Raw genomic sequence first — 20,141 nt, 5'->3', positions numbered from 1 at the left:
CTGATTATTAAAATAAATGGAGAAAGGGCATTAACTGCAGCTGAGATACGGCCAAGTGGCGGTAATTCAAGAAAGTGGCAGTTCTCAGTAATTCCCTGATTCTCACCCCAATTCTTTCTGTCCTTGGACCTACTTTATCAAACACCAGCTTTTAAAGAACCCAATTGGTGTTGAGTTTTTAAACTTTTGAAAATATAGGTTCTGTTGCTTTTGAAGAGAGTGGTGGAAGATTACAGACGATTAGCATGATTAGTATGAGTCACTGAGTCAGGAAGGATGATTGAAGGGAGACAATTGCAGGCATACCTGAACAGCAGTGAATGAGGAGTCAGACTACACAACAAAACCTTCTAATGATCTTCGTAATAAACAATGACAGTCCTCAATAAAAGAAAATCTGTAAATGAAACTCGATAAATGAATTAATACGGGATGTCAGGAATCTTATCTTCTGCATATTAGGTAGACACTGGAAAGAAGCCTGCAGTTTCCCTTAAGGCTGTTCTGAGTGAATAATTGAGAACAATTTTCAACTCCTACGGGTTCAAATGATGTGCAGTGGAATATGAATACAAAGCCTAGTACTTCTATTCCATTAAGGTTTAGCGCACAAATCTTGTGTGCGGTATTAGCATATGAACCACTATTGAGTTTGTCAGAAATTGTTTTGTCTGCCATTTTAATCAATTTGTTACTGCTAAGGAAGCAGGCACAGCCATTTCATTCCAACACAAGATCCATTTGGAGGCCAATAGCGTACAGAGAGATTTTGCTCACCAGCACCTCTTTTTAACTGCTATCTCCTCCTGCCGTTTGTGGACTTACCTCAGGGGTCATGCGGCTGATAGTTGGAATGTCATAGCCAGCATTGATAAAGTTAGCAGCATACTGCTGGAGTTGGAATTCACTAAGCCAGTTATAAACTGTCTCTGGGCTCTGGATAAAGGATGACAAAAAAAAATGGAACGTGAAAAGCGCGTTAGAATTCGGCGGTAAAAATCTAACCTTAAGACATTCCTTCCTCTAGAAATCTGTTTAATACTGGAGATAGTCAAGCTCATCACAATAACGTTAAAGGGACCATGTCATATTGCAGAGAGAATGTGTAAGGCACGAAACTCTATGGAGCCAACTGGATGGAAGAATGGGTTGACATGACGACAGCCATACAATCATGAGCATCCATTGCATTTTTTGAAACTGCTCAGGGCACCCTCATCATTACTAAGGATTCCATTCTCCCTCGGTAGTCTCCTTGTTCAAACCTGTGGAGATTCTGTCAAGGAAGAAGACATTTTTCTGCAGACCGATACAAATCTTTCAAGTCTTCTTTGACTAACTCCAGCTGCTATGGCAACGCAAGGTGCCATGGCCTGAGTGGACTAGGCTTGTTGAAGATTTGGGACCCAAGATAAATAAGTTCCCATGGCAGTGCCTGTAACTATTACTGACCTGTAAATGAGCGCAATCAGAAATTCAGCGAGCTTTTTTGTTGTGTCCCATCATTCCACATCCTTCCCCTCTGCCAAGCTAAATAAAGAATGGCTTTGTGTTATCAGATCATGAGTGGACCATTCCATTAGGCTACTGAACTTTAAATCTGTTCTCTGGTTTTTGCCAACTAAAGTAAAAGTGATGCATAAGAATAACAGAGCCACTCTAATGTGTTACAAAACTACAGAGGTTACACGAGAGGGAGGCTGGTGGAAACAGGGTTGAAGGGTCAAAGCATGAAGTCTCAGAATGGGATGAACGTGGAGAAGAGTAGGAGGTGGATTGCAAATGAGAGAGTGCCTGATGTTCAGGGCTATGGTAGGAAGTATACTGTGGGAGGCTCTAAAAGGTTGATTGAGGAGACAGTACAACGGGAAATGTTTGAAGTTAGTAATGAATGGTATCTGCCATAAAGTTGAAGAACCTGAGAGCACCTCCCACGTATTGGAGGTGAGAATGAAATGCAGGGGTGAGGAGTTCAGGAAACGGTGGATTTGTTCACAGTTTACATTGATACCCACCATAACTCATAGGATTGAAACTAAGAGCTCCTTTTGTCAAAGTCACTGTCCATGTGGAACTTACTCAACAAAAGTCAGAGCATCTCTGGTTTCGTTGGATCGCAGCTGGGACAATCTTATGGATGTTGGCAAAGACTTCAAGGTCCCCAGGCTGGGGAGAGGAAGCTCAAAGAGGAACGCTCCTGTTCATGACACATATCTTGATGCTTGTGTGTGCATGTGGTCTTTGAGTATTGACGGTAGCATTCCTAACAATACAAACTGCCCTGTGGCTCAGCAAGTGATAACCAGAGTATTGAATACAGGAGTTGGGAGGTCATGTTGCGGCTGTACAGAACATTGTTTAGGCTACTGTTGGAATATTGCATGCAATTCTAGTCTCCTTCCTATCGGAAGGATGTTGTGAAACTTAAAAGGGTTCAGAATAGATTGCCAGGGTTGGAGGATTTGAGCTACAGGGAGAGGCTGAACAGGCTGGGACTGTTTTCCCTAGAGCGTCAGAGGCTGAGGGGTGACCTTATAGAGGTTGATAAAATCATGAGGGGCATGGATAGGATAAATAGACAAAATCTCTTTCCTGGGGTGGGGGAGTCCAGAACTAGAGGGCATAGATATAGGGTGAGAGGGGAAAGATATAAAAGAGACCTGAGGGGCAATGTTTTCACGCAGAGGGTGGTACGTGTATGGAATGAGTTGCTAGAGGATGTGGTGGAGGCTGGTACAATTGCAACATTTAAAAGGCATCTGGATGGGTATATGAATAGGAAGGATTGGAGGGATATGGGCCGGGTGCTGGCAGGTGGGACTAGATTGGGTTGGGATATCTGGTCGGCATGGACGGGTTGGACCGAAGGAACTGTTTCTATGCTGGACATCTCTATGACTCTCAGAACTGGCAATTAGAACTTAGTCACATAGAACAAGAAATCTCCTGGCTTTGTGGAATTAATTGGGCTTAATCGTAACAGCAGTCCCTATGGTTATGATGGAAACTACCTACCCAAATGTAATTCCTAAATTATATACCGTAGTACAAAGAATATCTCTTTTGAGGGAGAGGCTGGAACCAGAGACACGGTTTAAGCAGTCTCCCATTTAAGAAGAAGAGGAGGAGAAATGTTAGCTTGTGGAATTGTCTTCTCCAGAGAGGAAAGTCATTGACTATTTTGAGGGCCAAGTTAGATTCTTGAGTGACAAGGGAGGCGTGATCATCAGGGAATACAGGAATGTGATTAGATTAGAAACAGATTAGCCATGACCTTATTAAATGGTGCAGCAGGCTTGATGGACCAAATGGCCTGGTTCTGCTTCTAATTCACATGTATATACATATGAATAGTATGTCTCCATTGGTACGGGGTTCTAATTACACCATGACAGTTTTCATTCCAAATGTGCACAGCCAAATGGGACACAATGAATGGCTCTAAACTAGAGACTGAAGAACTACGCAAATACTACCCCCTTCTCACTAACGCTAACTCCCTCTTTATAATATATTTGATCTTGGTGTGAGCCAATACAGAAACCGAATGGTAATGAGTACAATTACAACAGTGGATTTGCATATGACCTTTAACAACATAATCGTCAAACCCCTTGCAAAAAACTGCTTCACATTTGTAAGGTAACATTGACAACTGAATGATGTATGTGTGTGCCTGCATTCAAAATACGAGCATGATTTAAAAACAAAATCTTTCTGAAGCAATTCATGAAAATGTACACGATAGCCATGCTAATCTGACAAACTGATTATCTGGTAGAATACCAGTGGCCAGTAAGCGTATGCAGATTGAAGCAATTCCATTTTGGAATGGCTGTCATTTGAGTGAAATGGATTGTATTTGGAGAGAGGATATCATTGTATTTGTCCATTCGTCAGGATAAGCTGCTCCAGTTAAGGCGATCAAAGCAAATGTTAAATATGACATGGGTATAAAATTCAAACGATAATTAATTTTTTAACACAGAATTTATTGAAAATATTGGTTTAAAAAATGTCACTGCTCTCATACATCGCTTTGCTGAAAGTGTCGACTGAGATCATGGATTCAGGGCCTACTCCAACAGCATCAGATCAAAATCATCACAGAGGGTACAATACTGAGGGAGTGCTGCTCTGTCAGACATACAATCTTTCAGACAAGGTCTTCCCTCTCAGGTGAGTGTAAATAAACCCACAGCACTGGTTTCACACTGAGGAAAGAGTTCTCCCAGTGTTCTGGCAAATATATCCCTTATCCACTATCACTACAAACAGACTGTTTTAGTTTCTGTGAACACATTGCTCTTCATGGGATCTTGCTGTGCTCAAGTCAGCTGTCCTGGTCCCCATAATCCCACAGTGATTATGCTTTACAACTTATCTCATTGCGTTAAAGAGTACAGAGTTATCCAGCGATATATGTCCCTCCCCACCCCTATCAGCATTTCCACAGAGATCATTCCCTCCATGACTCCCTTGTTAGGTCCACCCCCTCCCCCGCCCCCCCAACAGCCCACCCTCCACTCCCAGCATCTGCTGTTGCCACTGGAAGAGGTATAAAACCTGCACCCACATCTCCCCACCTCACTACTGTCCAAGGCCCCAAAGGATCCTTCCAAATCCAGCAGAGATTTTCCTGCACATCTAACCACATCCCCTACTGTGTCTGTTGGTGTCGATGTGGTCTCCTCTACTTTGGAGAGGCAGGACACCAACTTGCGGAATGTTTCAGAGAATTCCCCAGGACACACGCACCTAACAACCCCACCGCCCTGTGACCAAACACTTCAATTCCCCATCCCACTCCATCAAGGACATGCAAGTCCTGGGACTCCTCCACCATCAAGTCCGAGCCACCCGACGACTGGAGGAAGAACATCTCATCTTCTGCCTTGGGACCCTGCAACTACGTAGCATCAATGTCAACTTTGCCAGTTTCCTCATCTCCCCACCCCCTACCTTATCCCAGATCCAACCCTCCAACTCTGCACCACCCTCTTGAACTATCCCACCTGTCCATCTTCCTTCCCAACGATCCGCTCCACCCTCCACTGCAACCTATCACAATCACCACCCCCCCCACCTGCATCCACTTATCGTCTTCCCAACTATCTTCACCCCACCCCTAACCCCACCCCTCGTATTTATGTCTCAGCTCCCTTCCTCTCCACATTCCTGATGAAGGGCTTATGCCCGAAACATCGATTCTCTTGCGCCTCAGATGCTACCTGACCTGCTGTGCTTTTCCAGCGCCAAACTTTTTGACTCTGAGTTATCCAGAGATCATCAAAGGTAATGTACCAGTCTCCTGACTGTTTATGAAGTTTGGAGTTCCAACAGGGATGCCGATCAACATTCCAGGGTCACGCCCCACCAGCTCCTATCCAAAGTTTTGGGGATGGGGTTATGTTGAACTCTTGGTGTGGAGGAACGTTTGTTGTGAGGGTTCATGAAATGGGGATGGACAGAATCCGCCCCTTGTGAAAGAATGAACTCAGTGCTATGGTAGTAAAGAATCGGGGTAACGCCGGCCAAACAGCTTTTGCTTGACAGGATTACTAAAATTTACAAGTATTGATTCCCTCAGAGATTGATCATTTTGCCAGTGACTTTACTGTGATTTGCACATGCTCAGAGTTGGGGTTATTTTCACTGAGAGCCTACTAAGTTACAACTCTAGGTAGAAGTGAAGAAAAGGGACACTTTGACATGAGGACCGAGGGGGTGAGGCTAAGCTGGGAGATGCTATCTGGACAGTGGGGTCAGGTCACTCAGATAAGAAAGCAATGTGTCCTTGAGTATTGTACTGACATAAGAATGAAAGATCTTCAGAGAGTGACAAGAGAGGGGCCACAACCAGCCTCCAGGTCACTAATACAGAAATATGGGACACGCCATTTGGCCCATCAAGTCCACACCAACCCCCTGAAGAGCATCTCACCCAGACCCACCCCTTACACTATCCCTGCAATCTTGCATTTCCCATGGCCAATCCACACTTTTGGACTGTGGGGGGGAAGTCCACGCAGAGAATGTACAAACTTCAAACAGTCACCCAAGGCTAGAACCAAACTCAGGTCCCTGGCGCTGTGAGGCAGCAATACTAACCACTGAGCTATCGCACTGTCAGGTCACTCTGGGAGATTTGCTGCTTAACCCTCAATACAACCACACTAAAAAATACCATTGTCCATCATGATCCTTCAGGGATATATCACCGTCCATAACCTAGTTGTCTGAAGTAAATTCCAATAATCACTGCAGTTAGTTTCCTGCTCTGTAATCACTGAGTTCCAGGATTTATCCTTTCATTCTATCTGTCTTCAGTTGATCAAAAATAAGCCTTTTCTGAGGCTGTTTCTCGACATTTTTTTGCAAAGTGATAAACTTAGCAACTCCTTTACGTCTTTAAATAATATAATTGAAGCAAGAAGAAATAATGGCTTTCTATTGTGTAGGACATTGCTATGTACAAATCAGCTGCTGTTCCTCTACATTAAAGCAATGACAGCACTTCAAAGAGGAATAAATTGACATCCTGAGGTCATTAAAGATACATATGTCTACATATAATTATTTTCTTCACTATCCCATCAATGGTTCCTGCCTGTTGCTTGCTATATATCACAATAACTAACCCAGTGATCGAATACTGCCTGTGCTAGCACTCCCACATATCTGTGGATCACTAATTAATTTACCAATTAATTACTGCCTGTAACTCACTCCCAATTCTCTGTGAATGCTTAATTAAGCCAGAGGTTAAATACTGCCTGTCTCTATTCCATATGTCCATTGATCAACAATCAACTATTCGATAACTCTTTGATATAACCAATCTCAAATTAAACAATTAATCTGCAAGATATATGTCATACCTCACTCACATGGGAGTTTTCTGTCAACGTATGTTCAGCTCGAAATGAAGCAAAATTCCGCCCCAGCCATTAACACTATTATTTCCCACACAGGTTAACCCAAGATCATTCACAGGAGACATCATATAATCAATTATTTTTCCAAAACAGCAGTGGAGCAAAGACCAGCGACGAAGAGACAGGAATAGAAGCAAGGCTCTAGTAGTTCCCATAGCAACACACACATCCATAAGTTTGTCTTTCAGCTTTCATTTTGAAACAAGTTACAGCGAGAGGGAGACACGGGCCATTGACAATATTATCCAGGCAGGGGCTGATTTTTACAATCCAATTTCAAACACTTACTCAATTTTAACAGTGATCAAGCAATAATCAAGCATCTGTTCTGCAATAGGATATGCCCAATGGCTTTAAAAATATCATGCTTTGGATATACTTACAACATGAAGGGTTCGTGTGGCACAGTGATAGTGTCCCTACGTCTGTGCCAGAAGACCCAGTTCAAGACTCCAGAGATGTATCATTACATCCTTGAACAGGTCAGTTTAAAAAAAAACTTACAACTTAATGCTGCAAGACACGCTGGTAATGAAGGACTTTCTTGAACTTTATCGGCACCCTCCTTGAAAGATGATGTCAGTGGTTTAATAAACAGCTACTGCTAGCTATTTGTGTAACTGGATATTGCACGAATACACAGACTTAACCTCTCACCTTGAACCGATCAAAATGCTAATTGGTATCAATCTTTCCCTGGCTCTGATTATCATTTTTATTGATGGCCTCTTTATGTTCTGCCGGGGTATGTTGATTTCAGTTCCTCACAGTGTCACTGACTGGTGCTGACCTGAAATGTTGGCCAGAATTATCCAGGTCTTTTGCCAAAATGTTTCAGAAAGCCTTTTGTCTGAGTGGGGACAGAGTGTATGTGTGTGTCTGTATGTCCGTCTGTGTGCATGTATGTGGCTGTGTGTATGGTGTGTGCGTGTGTGTGTGGCTGTGTGGTCATGTGTGTGCATGTGTATGGCTGTGTACATGGTGTGTGTGTGTGTGTGTGGCTCTGTGCACGGTGTGCGCATGTGTATGGCTGTGTGCATGGTGTGTGCATGTGTGTGGCTGTGTGCACGGTGTGTGTGCAAGTGTGTGTCTGTATGCATGGTGTGTGTGTGTGTGGCTTTGTGCATGGTGTGTGCGCATGTGTGCGGCTGTGTGTGGGTGGGTGTGTGCATGTGTGTGTCTGTGTGCACGGTGTGTGTGCACGCGAGTGTGGCTGTGTATGAATGGCGTGTGTGAATGTCTGTGTGCATGTATGTATGCCTGCTTGTGTGCACGTGTGTGTGTGTGTGTAAGTCTGTCTCTGTGTGTGCATGTATGTGTGTGTGTCTGTGTCAGTGTGTCTGTATGTGTGTGTTTGTATTGGAGTGTGGAGAGGGGTGCCCAATGTCTTTCTATCACCATGACATCTTTCCAGCAGTGGGAATAGTGGCTGAATGGCAGTTAATGGCCACTTTCAATCTCCAGGAGAATTTTGCCCGCATCAACCTGTGGGCTGAGTGGGTTGTTTTTGGGAGCGGGGCCGAGGTGGGGGAGGAGCAGTGGTTGCATTTGGCTCCTCCCTAATGGTTGCTCCAAGGCCTTAGGACAGGATCTTCAGATGCTATGGCACTGCTTTTCATAATGACCAAACTGCCTTTCCGATCGCTAAGGCCTCTCTGCCTGGCTCTGTGAGCAAAAACCAAACATCCTGCAGTGAATTCATTAAGGGACGGCACGGTGGCACAGTGGTTAGCACTGCTGCCTCACAGCGCCAGAGACCTGGGTTCAATTCCTACCTCAGGCAACTATCTGCACATTCTCTCTGTGTCTGTGTGGGTTTCCTCCCACTGTCCAAAAATGTGCAGGTTACGTGAATTGGCCATGCTAAATTGCCCGTGGTGTTAGGTGTAGGGGTATGGGCGGGTTAGTCTTTGGAGGGTCGGTGTGGACTTGTTGGGCCGAAGGGCCTGTTTCCACACTGTAAGTAATCTAATCTTTAAAAAAAGGGACCAAAAACAGTGATTGTGCAGCAGCCCAAACATTAAGAGACCGACAGGTGCCACAAGGTAAGCTTTTAACCTTGGTTCATCTGTCTCCCTTGGCTGGCTGCTGCGACCTCTCAACCCTTGCAGAGGACACTAACAAGTGTGGTTTCTGAATCCAAACTCTAAATTTTTAGAATGGACTGTGATTTGAGCATAGTGCGTCAGGGATCCAGTTGTTGGCTGGATGGAATTGTGCGCAGGAGATTTTGTTTACGTCTTTTTTGGGGAGTTGGCTAATTTTCCCATCAGGCAATCTTAACTGTTTCCCAAAATTCCACACATTGTTGTCAATTCCAGTTACCTTTTATCAACGGTCTCCAGCCATTGAATTGGATTGATCCTGGGGTTGCAGTTCCGGCAACAGTCATCACTACTGGTGGCGCTGTTGAGGCTGCTGAGCTGCTGACCATCAGTGGCACAATGTCTCCTGGGATTCTGTCACCAGCCAAAGTGGAGTCACTTCCTGCTTTCTGCTTTAGGGGGTGTGACTATCGCCTTCTCCAAAAATTTCAGTTTGATACTTCTGTCACTTCCTGCACAGATGTTGCCTGACCTGCTCGGAATTTCGACCATGTTCCATTTGCAGTCCAAGTTTCAAGCACTTGTTGTATGTATTGTACTGAATTCAAAACTGTACTGAAGGTGCCTTGGTTTGTCAGAGAAACAGAACTCAACATGGTCACATCCAACTGCAGGCCAAACCTTGAGTGCATGAGCATTTTTAAATAACCACCATTATGTCTCAGACCCTTGAGCCATTGGAGCCACCACTGGCAGAATGGGGTTGATGTATTTCTCTTCATCTTTCCCAGCACTTCTATACCACAAGAGTCTGCTTGGTTTTAGTAGCGTGTGCTGCTTCCATTTCAACCATATTCCCTCCTAATGCTCCACTACAACATCTTACAATCTCTATGTCTTACAGATGTCATTACTTACTCTCACAGTGTCTTCAATTGTCTTATGTTAATATCACTTCAGCTGTTTAACCTATATTCTGTTTTCCACTTAAGTAATTTGCAGATTACTCTGTTTCTTTGAGCTTGTATGCATGCATGCAAGTGTGTGTTTGAATACAACATGTGTCTGAAATATGTGTACATGCATGTGTGTGCATGTGTATATTTGGGCAAATAACTGTATGTGTTTGATGGTGTGTGTGTGTGTGTCTGTGTAAGTGGGTCAGCATCTGTGTGTAGGTGCATAGGTTGGTAGGTGTATGGTTGTACAGGTGTGTGGGTGTGTGTATGGTTGGGGAGGTGTGAGTGTAGGTGGGCAGATGAATGGATGTGTAGGCATGTGTGTAGAGATACGTGTGTAGGTTGGTGTGTGTGCATGTGTAGGTTTGTGTAAGAGCGCATGTGGGGGTTTATATATAGATGGGTGCATAAGTGCGAGTGTGTGAGTGGAGGTTTTTGTGCAGGTGGGTTTGCGTGGATATTAATGTCTGTAGGTATGTGTGTGCGGGAGGGGCGTGTGAGTGTGTGGGTGGGTGTGAGTGTGTGTGTAGGTAGGTGTGCGTGTGTGTCAGTGTGAGTGTATGTGTGCAGATGTGTAGTGTGACTGTGAGTGTAGGTATGTTTGGGTGGGTGTAGGTGTGTGAATAATATGCGTGTGTTGTTTGTGTGGGTATGGGTGAGTATGGAGTTTGTGTGGGTGAGATTGTGTGTGGGTGTAACTGTGTGTGGATGTGAGTGTGAGTGGGTGGGTGTGTAGGTGAGTGTTTATTGTGCCTGGGTGTGTGTGAGTGTGGAGGTGAGTGTGTAATATGTGTGGGTGTTTATTGTGTGTGGGTGTGTGTGTGAACATGTAGGTGGGCATGTAATGTGTGTGGGTGTGTGGGTGTGAGTGTGGAGGTGAGTGTGTAATGTGTGTGGATGTTTATTTTGTGTGAGTGTATGTGAGTGTGCAGGTGGGTGTTTATTGTGTGTGGGTGTATGTGAGTGTGGAGGTGGGTGTTTATTGTATGTGGGTGTGTGTGAGTGTGCAGGTGGGTGTTTATTGTGTGTGGGTGTGTGTAATGTGTGTAGGTGGGTGTTTGTTGTGTGTGGGTGTGTGTAACGTGTTTAGTTGGTTGTTTGTTGTGTGGGAGCAGCTGAGGATGTGACACATTCTCTTAAGGACATTAATGAACAAGTTAAATGTTTACAAAATTCTGGCTGATTTCACCGTCATTCTGCAGTGTGTAATTTTACCAGATTTAATTAACTGAATTCACAATGTGCCTCTGTGGAATTTAGATTCACATCTGCTGGATTACTGGTCAAGTATCACATACATGAGACCAAGACACTCAGATTAAAGGGACTAGAAGCAGCAGCTTCAGCCAAACCATCAAATAGAGCAAAGTAGCCACAGGAACATACATGAATCTGGCATCGATCAGTCTGAGACTCAGTCATTTCTTGTGATACCAATTTTGCAGCTTGTCTTAATAATATCAATAAGTACATGATTAAATACAATCCCAGAGGGGAGACTGAAAGTTCATTCTGACTACAGGGAAACTGTCCAAAAGACAAGGAAGTCTTTCAGCTTTCCCAGAGAACCGATTGGCAGCAAGTGGAATGTTTGATTTTATAATACAGCCCCTGAGCAGCAGATGCACTGTTTGTTTTCTTGGCATGGCTTCGGGGCCTTATTGCTAGGCAAGCTGTCACTTGGTGGCTGCTCTCATATGGCACAAACAGCAACCATGAGCCACGAGTGGATAAAGAACAGAATGTCACAATCTAGAGTGGGTCAGTAGAAAGACTGAGAAACAACTTTTATATTATTGCCAATGGCTTTCTCAAAGAGTGAGCAGAGACATGATGGGCTGATTGGCCTCCTTAGGGTCGTGTGGGATTCCATCGAGCCCCGCCAATACTGTGGGAGACTCGGCACATTCTTATTGAAGGTACCGTGCAAATACATTTGTCAGGGAAGGGTTAAGAGCACATTCTCAAAGGCGACAGTTACTCACTTGAAAAACCTGTACATCAGTCTCACAATGAAGTGAAATGCAATGTAAATTGGATTGGTTATGTCTGTCAGCTCATTGAAAGGAATTTCAGCAGATCCAAGTCTTTTACAAGAATAAACGATTACTCACCGTCTTCCTGCTCCGCTCTCACCAGAGATTTAACTGCGTGGAATGAAAGAGAGAGAAAGAGAGAGAGGTAGAGAGAGAGAGAGAGAGAGAGAAAGAGAGAGAGGCGTGGAAACCAAAGGCTGACAGCTCTGAACCACTGCAGCTTTATTTAGAGAGTCTCTATCACGGTGGCTCCCACACTTACTTACCTTCGTTTCTGACTGTGCCTCAGCTTTCTTCAGCTGTGGCTCACTGTATGGTTGTTCTGCCAAGGGGCAGCTGGATCCGCTCTGGTGCCGGGCAGCTCCTGCAACAAAACAAATCGAGAATATCAAACAGGCCACATTTACATCTTTGTGCATGCATCAAACCTAAACTAGAACTGCATAGATTTGACAGCGTGCAAACAGGTCATTGCACGCTGGTGTTTGTGAGGTGTATGAATCTCCTCCCACTTATCTTCATCTCACCCTATCAGCAAAACCATTCGTTCATTTCCCACTCATCACTCTGTTCGGTACATCTTGTGCCTCTGCGCCACTTAGCTCTAGGTTCAAGTTTAACTCCAGTGCCATTCCAGTGCAGTGCTGAGACAGTGCTGCATTGGCAGAGGTGCTGTCTTGTAGATGAGACATTAAGTCAAGGCTGCATCTGTCTGCTTTGGTGGATGCAATATGTTACGTGGCACTATTTCGAAGCAGGGGAGATCTTCCCCGTGTTCAGGCAAACACTTGTCTCTTGGTCAATATCACAAAAAATAATGAACTATCTGGTTATTACCCACACTGCTGTCTGTGGGAGTTTGCTCTGTACAAATAAGCTCTTGTGTTGTTTGAATAATGTATGATGTGACTTCACTTTAACAGTATTTAATTGGCTGCAAAGTGCTGCGAGCTTTTCAGTCGTCATGGAAAGCACAATATAAATGCATCTTTTTAAAAAAATCAACACATCTATGTTGTAGGGGTATGGGTGGGTTGCGTTTCGGCGGGTCGGTGTGGACTTGTTGAGTTTCCACACTGTAAGTAATCTAATCTAATCTAAAAAATTACCAATCTCAACTCTTCTCTGTGTCAGTAAGCCCCAGTTTTTCTAAGCAGGTTTTCCTGAGTTTTCTGTCGCATTAACTTATATTTATCACACCAAGTTCTCGTCTTCCCTGTAAATGGAAACATGCTCCCCAATTCTACCCCATCAAATCCTTTCCAAATGTTAAAGATATCCATCTGACCTCACCTTAAGCAGGAAGAATCAAGCTTATCCAATCTTTACTGATAGAGAGAGCACCTCTGTTCTGGTTTCGTGCACGGTATGTGCCTCAGCTGGCTAAACAGAATCTAACCATGTGTTTGAACCAGTCCACACTTGGGGGATACCATTATCAAAGGGTTAATGAGGCCTGTTTTCCAAAGGTACAGTGTGAAGAAAAAAGGTGGAAGAATAATTTCACATCAGGCAGTATTCCCGTCAACCGATGACCGGTATTCCATTGTGAATGAGCTGAGTGCACGGCTTTGTAAAATGCTATTTGTGTTGGACTTCTTTTGATAACTTAATAAATCTGTGAACCTTGTCAAAACATACTTGTATCTATTGTGGATTTGTACTTGACCAGATCCTTAAGTCTTACAATTGGATTTCAAAATTGGACAATATATCGAGGCAAAACCTTTCCTGCCTGATTAATGTGAGCATTGGAGAGAAATTTGTGGAAATGGGGTGAAATCCAGCAAGGAGCTTCCTGATGTTGGGAAGAAAGAACCCCTTTTCCAAATCAAGTGTTGGATGGTGAACTGAAATTCTCACTGGTGAGCAGGAGCATGTCTATTTGCATGGAATCTTGCCCATTAATCTCTCATCTCACTTCATCCAATTGCAGTTTCCCATCTGCAGAACAGGAACTTGAGACTGAGAATTCCCAACATGAAAGTCAGAGTAGGTACCTGGTGACTCTGACTGGCTCCTCTGGCACCCAGCTCCAACATTCAGGGCACACTACATGGGCAGCAACCGCATGCACCTCACATCCATAGACCTGTGCCAGTCTCTAAACACCCTCCAGGCACATTTCCTATCCACTTACACCTTATCACCTTGGAATGCAACTACAAATTGGACTGTTGCTGCTATAACAGTCTGTGTGTACCCAGCTCACAGTGTGGGTTAGGCATCATCTCAGGGCTGCTCACTTGCTCTCTTAGTGCTCACTCACATTGTGCCTACCTCAATTCCTGCAGCATCCCTGCCCTGCCTTTTGGCACTTTGGCCCCTCATCTTAAAGGATCAAAGTACTTGCATCTTGCTGAGTACAGGCAGCTTGTCGTGCTGATCCACAGTGACCAGTCAAACTGGATGGCACGGTCTGAAGTGAATTGCAGACCGACAGCATGTGTCAGCAGCCCACACTGTATGGGCATCAACAATGTGCCAGACTCGATGTGGAGATTAATCCTCAGTCAAGTCAAAGGTGGGGTGGGGACCTGGGCTGCTCTCAGACAAGGGGTCCCAATACAGTGAGACAAAGCGACATCTGCAATCTGTCCAATGGCTTGGCCACAGTCAGTTGTCCACTTGGGCAGTCAGGACTCTGGGGAGAGCCTGTCTCATTACAGTCCCCAGTCAGTACCGCACGTTCAGTCAAGGGATGCACACATTCAGCATTCAGGGGTCTGCACTGGGTTGAAGCTGTCCATCCGTCCAAGTTAGTCAGTGGATGGGCTAGGAGGTCAGCACAATGAAAATCAAGGAGGGTTACCACAGGAACACAGCAGTGGTAGGAAAGTGGTGCGATTTGATACTGGAGATTTGAGTCAGCAAGCTGGGATGCTGAGGGGACAAAGATGGTGAAGGGGTCAATTTAGTAAAAAGGGGGAAAGCCAATAGCGCCTGGGAGGTTATGGGATGTGTGGGGAGGGTGCCAAGTATGAGCTGTGTTGCTTTTCATAATCGCTGAAATTCCCCAACGTGAACAATGAATGGAAATGGCTGTGGCCATGCCCATATTGCACAGTCAGTGTTATCTTTTCTTCACTTCTGATGGTCAGGATTCAGGATGGTGATCAAGAGGTGACCACATCAATAGTGCAGTTACACAGGACCATGTGCAAACATATCATTGGGCATCTGAAAGGCATGCACTGTCCAATGTTCTTTCTAACCCCTTCACAGGATGAAGGCATCTCATTTATTGCCCAGAGGGCCACTGTTGTGAGCTGCAAACGCTCCTGATTGTGTCATTCATTGGTCACTGCAAGTTAAAGATAGTCATGTCTGTGAAGTATAATTCTTCAAGGGTGACCTTAAAAATTGCAGCTGCTGGCCAGAAAGTGCAAAAATAATGCTAGATCTCCTGCAACTATACTTATATCCTATCACTTGGTGTAGTAAGTATAATGCAACATGTTCTTACATGTAACTATGCCATTTCTGGGTGTGATGGGCCTGGTAGGTCCCAATTTTAGTTTTCATGCAATCTCTAACTCTCTGCAATATGAGTGCTGATATATTTCTTGGAATAAGGTCCAATCTCAAAGGGATCTCAAGGCTTTTCACAGCCCTTCGTTGTCAGAGTGCTCTGGTTCGGCTGTCCAGAGGACTATGTTAAGCCATCATTTCTAAGTGATGTAGAGCACTGACTGCTCACACTGATAAATACCTGCTTTGTTCCTTGCATTGACCATGCAGGATCATTGAAAGGGTGACTGTTGGATCCAGCCACAGCAGGGGCTGTCATTGCCGTTGCTGTGATGCAACCGAAGTGCAGAGAAATTCAGATTAAACCAGCACCAGTTGTCTTTCTTTAATAAGAGAGCAACTCTGTGGTCTGTGAGACTATGGCGACTTCACCTTTACATCTATGATCATCGATACCAAGTCTTAGAAGTCTATGCCAGGCGTCCAGGGGTTTTTCATGATGCCTTTATGTTTAACTGGAAATCTATGAATAGCATATGTTACAACACAGGGTAAACCCCTTCGCTTAATTTAAACCAGCAACACAGAAAAGATTTATCCCATGCGGTAATCTGTGAAAATTGGAGAGGCCAAGAACTATTCCCAAAAGTCACTACTTAAAATAAAAATTAACATCATTTTAAAGGTCTAAGAGAGAATAATTAACCAACAACTATTTACAACTCTTTCCTCTAACCTATCATTTATTTTCCTTTCTATAATACTAGTCCGATAAACCCCTGATTAAGATTTACTAAAATTCAACTTTCAAAACCCGGCAGCTGTCAAATCTTCCCTTTGTATCTTCCTCTGTAGATTTTCTTCTTCTTAGGGATTTCTGTTTCACAGGGCACTGATCGATTAAGGTACCTTTAAGAGAGCAAATTTTCCGGGCAGTCTGCAGATGTTGGAGGCTTAGCAAATCTCTCTCAACTGTTTACATTTTCCCCATCTTATAACCCCAAAGTATCGGATTGTGTTATTGGCTTTTGATATTGTCAATTTAGTAAGTTTAAACTGGATTGGAGGTTTTTTTTGGGGTATAATTTAAACAGATTGGCCTAATTCAAAAATTTTTTATGTCTCCATGCAACCAGCTACACTAGCTGCTGGATCAAAAGGTTACATTGTATCTTATTCAGAACACTTGGTGCTGACAGGTAGTTCAGCTAGCTTTTAACTCTCTTAATGATACAGTACACTTCTACACCTTTATAACACCTCCCCCTTAAGAAAAAATGAACCCATCATAATGAAAAGATTTTTTTTCTATTCTTTAAATACATTATCCGAACATATAGATAAATTTAATCTAAGTTGACCTTAACTTCTTTTCAAACAAATACAAATCTAATCTCAACGTTATCAGTTAAATCTGCGATTACATTCTTACCACTCGCAACATGTACGTTTTTTAAATTAAAGGTGTGTAACATAAAACGCCAACAAAATAGTCTCATATTCTTGTCTTTATAGTGTTCTAAGAATGTAAGTGGATTGTGATCTGTGTACACCACCGTCTCTGACACATTGTTCATGACATACACATTAAGATGTTGTAAGGCCATTGTTTCTAGGCGGTTTGCGGATCATGTCGGGCAGAGGGAAAGGTAGCAAGGGTTTGGGCAGGGCAGAGTGAAGTGGCACAGCAAGTTCTTTGAGACAACATCCAAGAGATCACTGAACCCACTATTCAGTGCCTGGCTTGCCTTGGTGGTGTCAAACGCATCTCTGGCCTCATATACGAGGAGATGCGTGGGGTGTTGAAGGTGCTCCTGGAGAATGTCATCAGGGATTCAGTCACCTACACGGAGCATGCCAAGTGCAAGACTGTTATCACCATGAATGTCGTGTATGCGTTAAAGTGCCAGGGGTGGACCTGTACAGTTTTGGCGCTTGAAGATAGCCTCTAAGAAGAAACGTGACTTGTAAACCAAAAGGTGACATTGTACCTTGTTCAGAACACTTGGTGCTGTCAGGTAGTTCTGCTAGCTTTTAACTCTCGTAAACATACAGTACACTTCTACATCATCATAACACATACAACCTGAAAGATAGGTCACCTCATTTGAAAGGTAGCTGGGAAGTTAGAGTGGCTGGAAGATGTTTTGACCTTCATGTTACAGGTTATAGCTATGAATGTGTTCACCAGTTTGTTAGAAGGGTAATCTGTAGACTGTGAAGTTGTTAAAAGAGCAATACTCAATGCTTAACAACTTACCTCTGAAGCTTGTCAAATAAATTTAAGATCAAAGTTGGTGAGAAGATTTGTAGCTCGGGTGCTCGTTGTTGTGGTTCTGTTTGCCGAGCTGGGAATTTGTGTTGCAGATGTTTCGTCCCCTATCTAGGTGACATCCTCAGTGCTTGGGAGCCTCCTGTGGAGCGCTTCTGTGATCTTTCCTCTGGCATTTGTATTGGTTTGAATCTGACGCTTCCGGTTGTCAGTTCCAGCTGTCCGTTGCAGTGGTCGGTATATTGGGTCCAGATCGATGTGATTATTGATTGAATCTGTGGACGAGTGCCATGCCTTTATGAATTCCCTGGCTGTTTTCTGTTTGGCTTGTCTTATAATAGTAGTGTTGTCCCAGTCGAATTCATGTTGCTTGTCATCTGCGTGTGTGGCTACTAAGGATAGCTGGTTGTGTCGTTTCGTGGCTAGTTGGTGTTCATGGATACAGATCGTTAGCTGTCTTCCTGTTTGTCCTGTGTAGTGTTTTGTGCAGTCCAAAATCCCATGCAAGGACAGAAGGTGTCAGTACACTTACCTGTTAATACTCGTACCTGTCTCTGGGAAGCCACTAAAAGTAAGGTTCATTGGACCTTATCAAATCAAAAAGAAATTTAATGATGTGAAAAATGTTATGTCACGTTGATATATTCATGATATTATGACAGGGAGGATCCTCAAAACAGGTGTCTTTACAGTGGTGAAAAATGTAGTAAGTGAATTCGGATAATAAGAGAAATAAGAAACGATTGGATAAGGGTGGCACAGTGGCTCAGTGGTTAGCACTACTGCCTCCCAGCACCAGGGACCCAGGTTCAATTCTTGCCTCAGGCGACTGTTTGTGTGGAGTTTGCACATGCGCCCTGAGTCTGTGTAGGTCTCCTCCCACCATCCAAAGATGTGCAGGTCACGTGAATTGGCCACAGTAATTTGCACATAGTGTTAGGTACATTAGTCAGAGGGAAATGAGTCTGGGTGGTGGAGTGTCGGTGTGAACTAGTTGGGCCAAAGGGCCTGTTTCCAGACTGGAGGGTATCTAATCTAATATCTAAAAATAATATGGAGATGCTGGGAAAGTTAGGTAGATTATTCCAGAAAAGTAACACAGTTTCTTACTCAAGCTATACAGACAAATAAACTAATAAACCAATTTTTGTAAACAGGACAGGAAAATATTCTTGGCTATGCATCATATTAATGTAGGGGATATATTACCCATAAAACAATATACTTATTGACTCAATCTAGAGATGTTTGCCAAAGAAAGAGAATAACTCAAATTCGTAATGCCCAATGATGTTATTAAACTGAGAAATAGTAGTTGAAGCTCACTTATTGTGATGTTGCTGAAACTAAATGGATCACAATAATTATATGACAATAATCACAAAATCAACAGAGTAATGAAGCTGCATTCATACCGGATTTCACATTTGAAGAATTGCATTGTGATGACTGGACAAGGATGGTTTGTTTCAAAATTTGACTTTTTCAAAGGAAAATAGTAAGTTCTTTTTAACTGATACAGCCCAAGAAATATCAGATTTTGTCACACCGGACAGATTTTATCATTATTAAAGTTATATGATTTGAATGAGAAGATGCAGCAAAAAGAAAACAACAAGATTATCAAAGGATAATCTAACTGTGTTGTATCCAGAGGTATTCAGTCAAACCAAAGAAGAATGTTTACAACACTTGACAAATTGTTTGAGTACAAAGAGACCATTTGGTCATAAATTTGATTAAAAGTGGATCAGCCAAAGTAACTTCGAGTGAAAAATGAGGTCTGCAGATGCTGGAGATCACAGCTGAAAATGTGTCGCTGGTCAAAGCACAGCAGGTTAGGCAGCATCTCCTATTCTTGAGATGCTGCCTGGCCTGCTGTGCTTTGACCAGCAACACATTTTCAGCAGCCAAAGTAACTTATTTGGGTCACTCTGTGGGACAATACCAAGTAGCTCTTAACAGAGCAAAATACAAGGGACATCTTGGATTTTCTCATGCCAAAGACAAAACATAAAATTAGGTTGTTATTGAAAGTTCATTCTAATCTTCAGAACTTTAATGGTTCCTTTGACAAGCTTGTTAAAGAAAAGCTAAACATTTGAATGGTCAACAGAATTTCGAAGTGTCTTTGACAACTTGAATGCTGTATTGACTACCATAACAGTTTTAGGGGCATCAAATTATGCCAAGCTGTTTAACCTGGCTGTTGATGTCAGCAATGTCAGAGTTGGTGCAGTGCTTTGATTGAAGGTCAAAATAGGCATTGAATAACTAGAATCCTTGCAGTCTGAAAGCAGGCCATTCAACCCACTGACCCTCCAAACAGCATCCCACTCAGAGCCCCAATCTAACCTGTAATCCTGCATTTTCCATTGCTAATCCACTTAGCCAGCACACCCTTAGATACTATCAGCAAT

General features: G+C 43.4%; 1 protein-coding gene across 1 annotated transcript in view; it reads right to left on the bottom strand.

Annotated features, from left to right (window-relative positions):
- The window catches only part of caskin1 (CASK interacting protein 1), a 702,390-nt gene that overhangs the window by 48,117 nt on the left and 634,132 nt on the right, over positions 1 to 20,141 (bottom strand). Inside the window, exons 14-15 of the mRNA XM_060840179.1 lie at positions 12,245 to 12,342; positions 826 to 936 (exon numbers count right to left, since the gene is read on the bottom strand). Of these exons, the coding sequence (XP_060696162.1) occupies positions 826 to 936; positions 12,245 to 12,342 (209 nt within the window). The remainder of the gene's footprint in view (positions 1 to 825; positions 937 to 12,244; positions 12,343 to 20,141) is intronic.

The sequence above is a fragment of the Hemiscyllium ocellatum genome, chromosome 20 (genome assembly GCF_020745735.1).
Source record: "Hemiscyllium ocellatum isolate sHemOce1 chromosome 20, sHemOce1.pat.X.cur, whole genome shotgun sequence".
Classification (NCBI taxonomy): Eukaryota; Metazoa; Chordata; class Chondrichthyes; order Orectolobiformes; family Hemiscylliidae; genus Hemiscyllium; species Hemiscyllium ocellatum.
The sequence above is the reverse complement of the archived record's forward strand: the minus strand, read 5'-3'. Positions and strand labels throughout refer to the sequence as shown.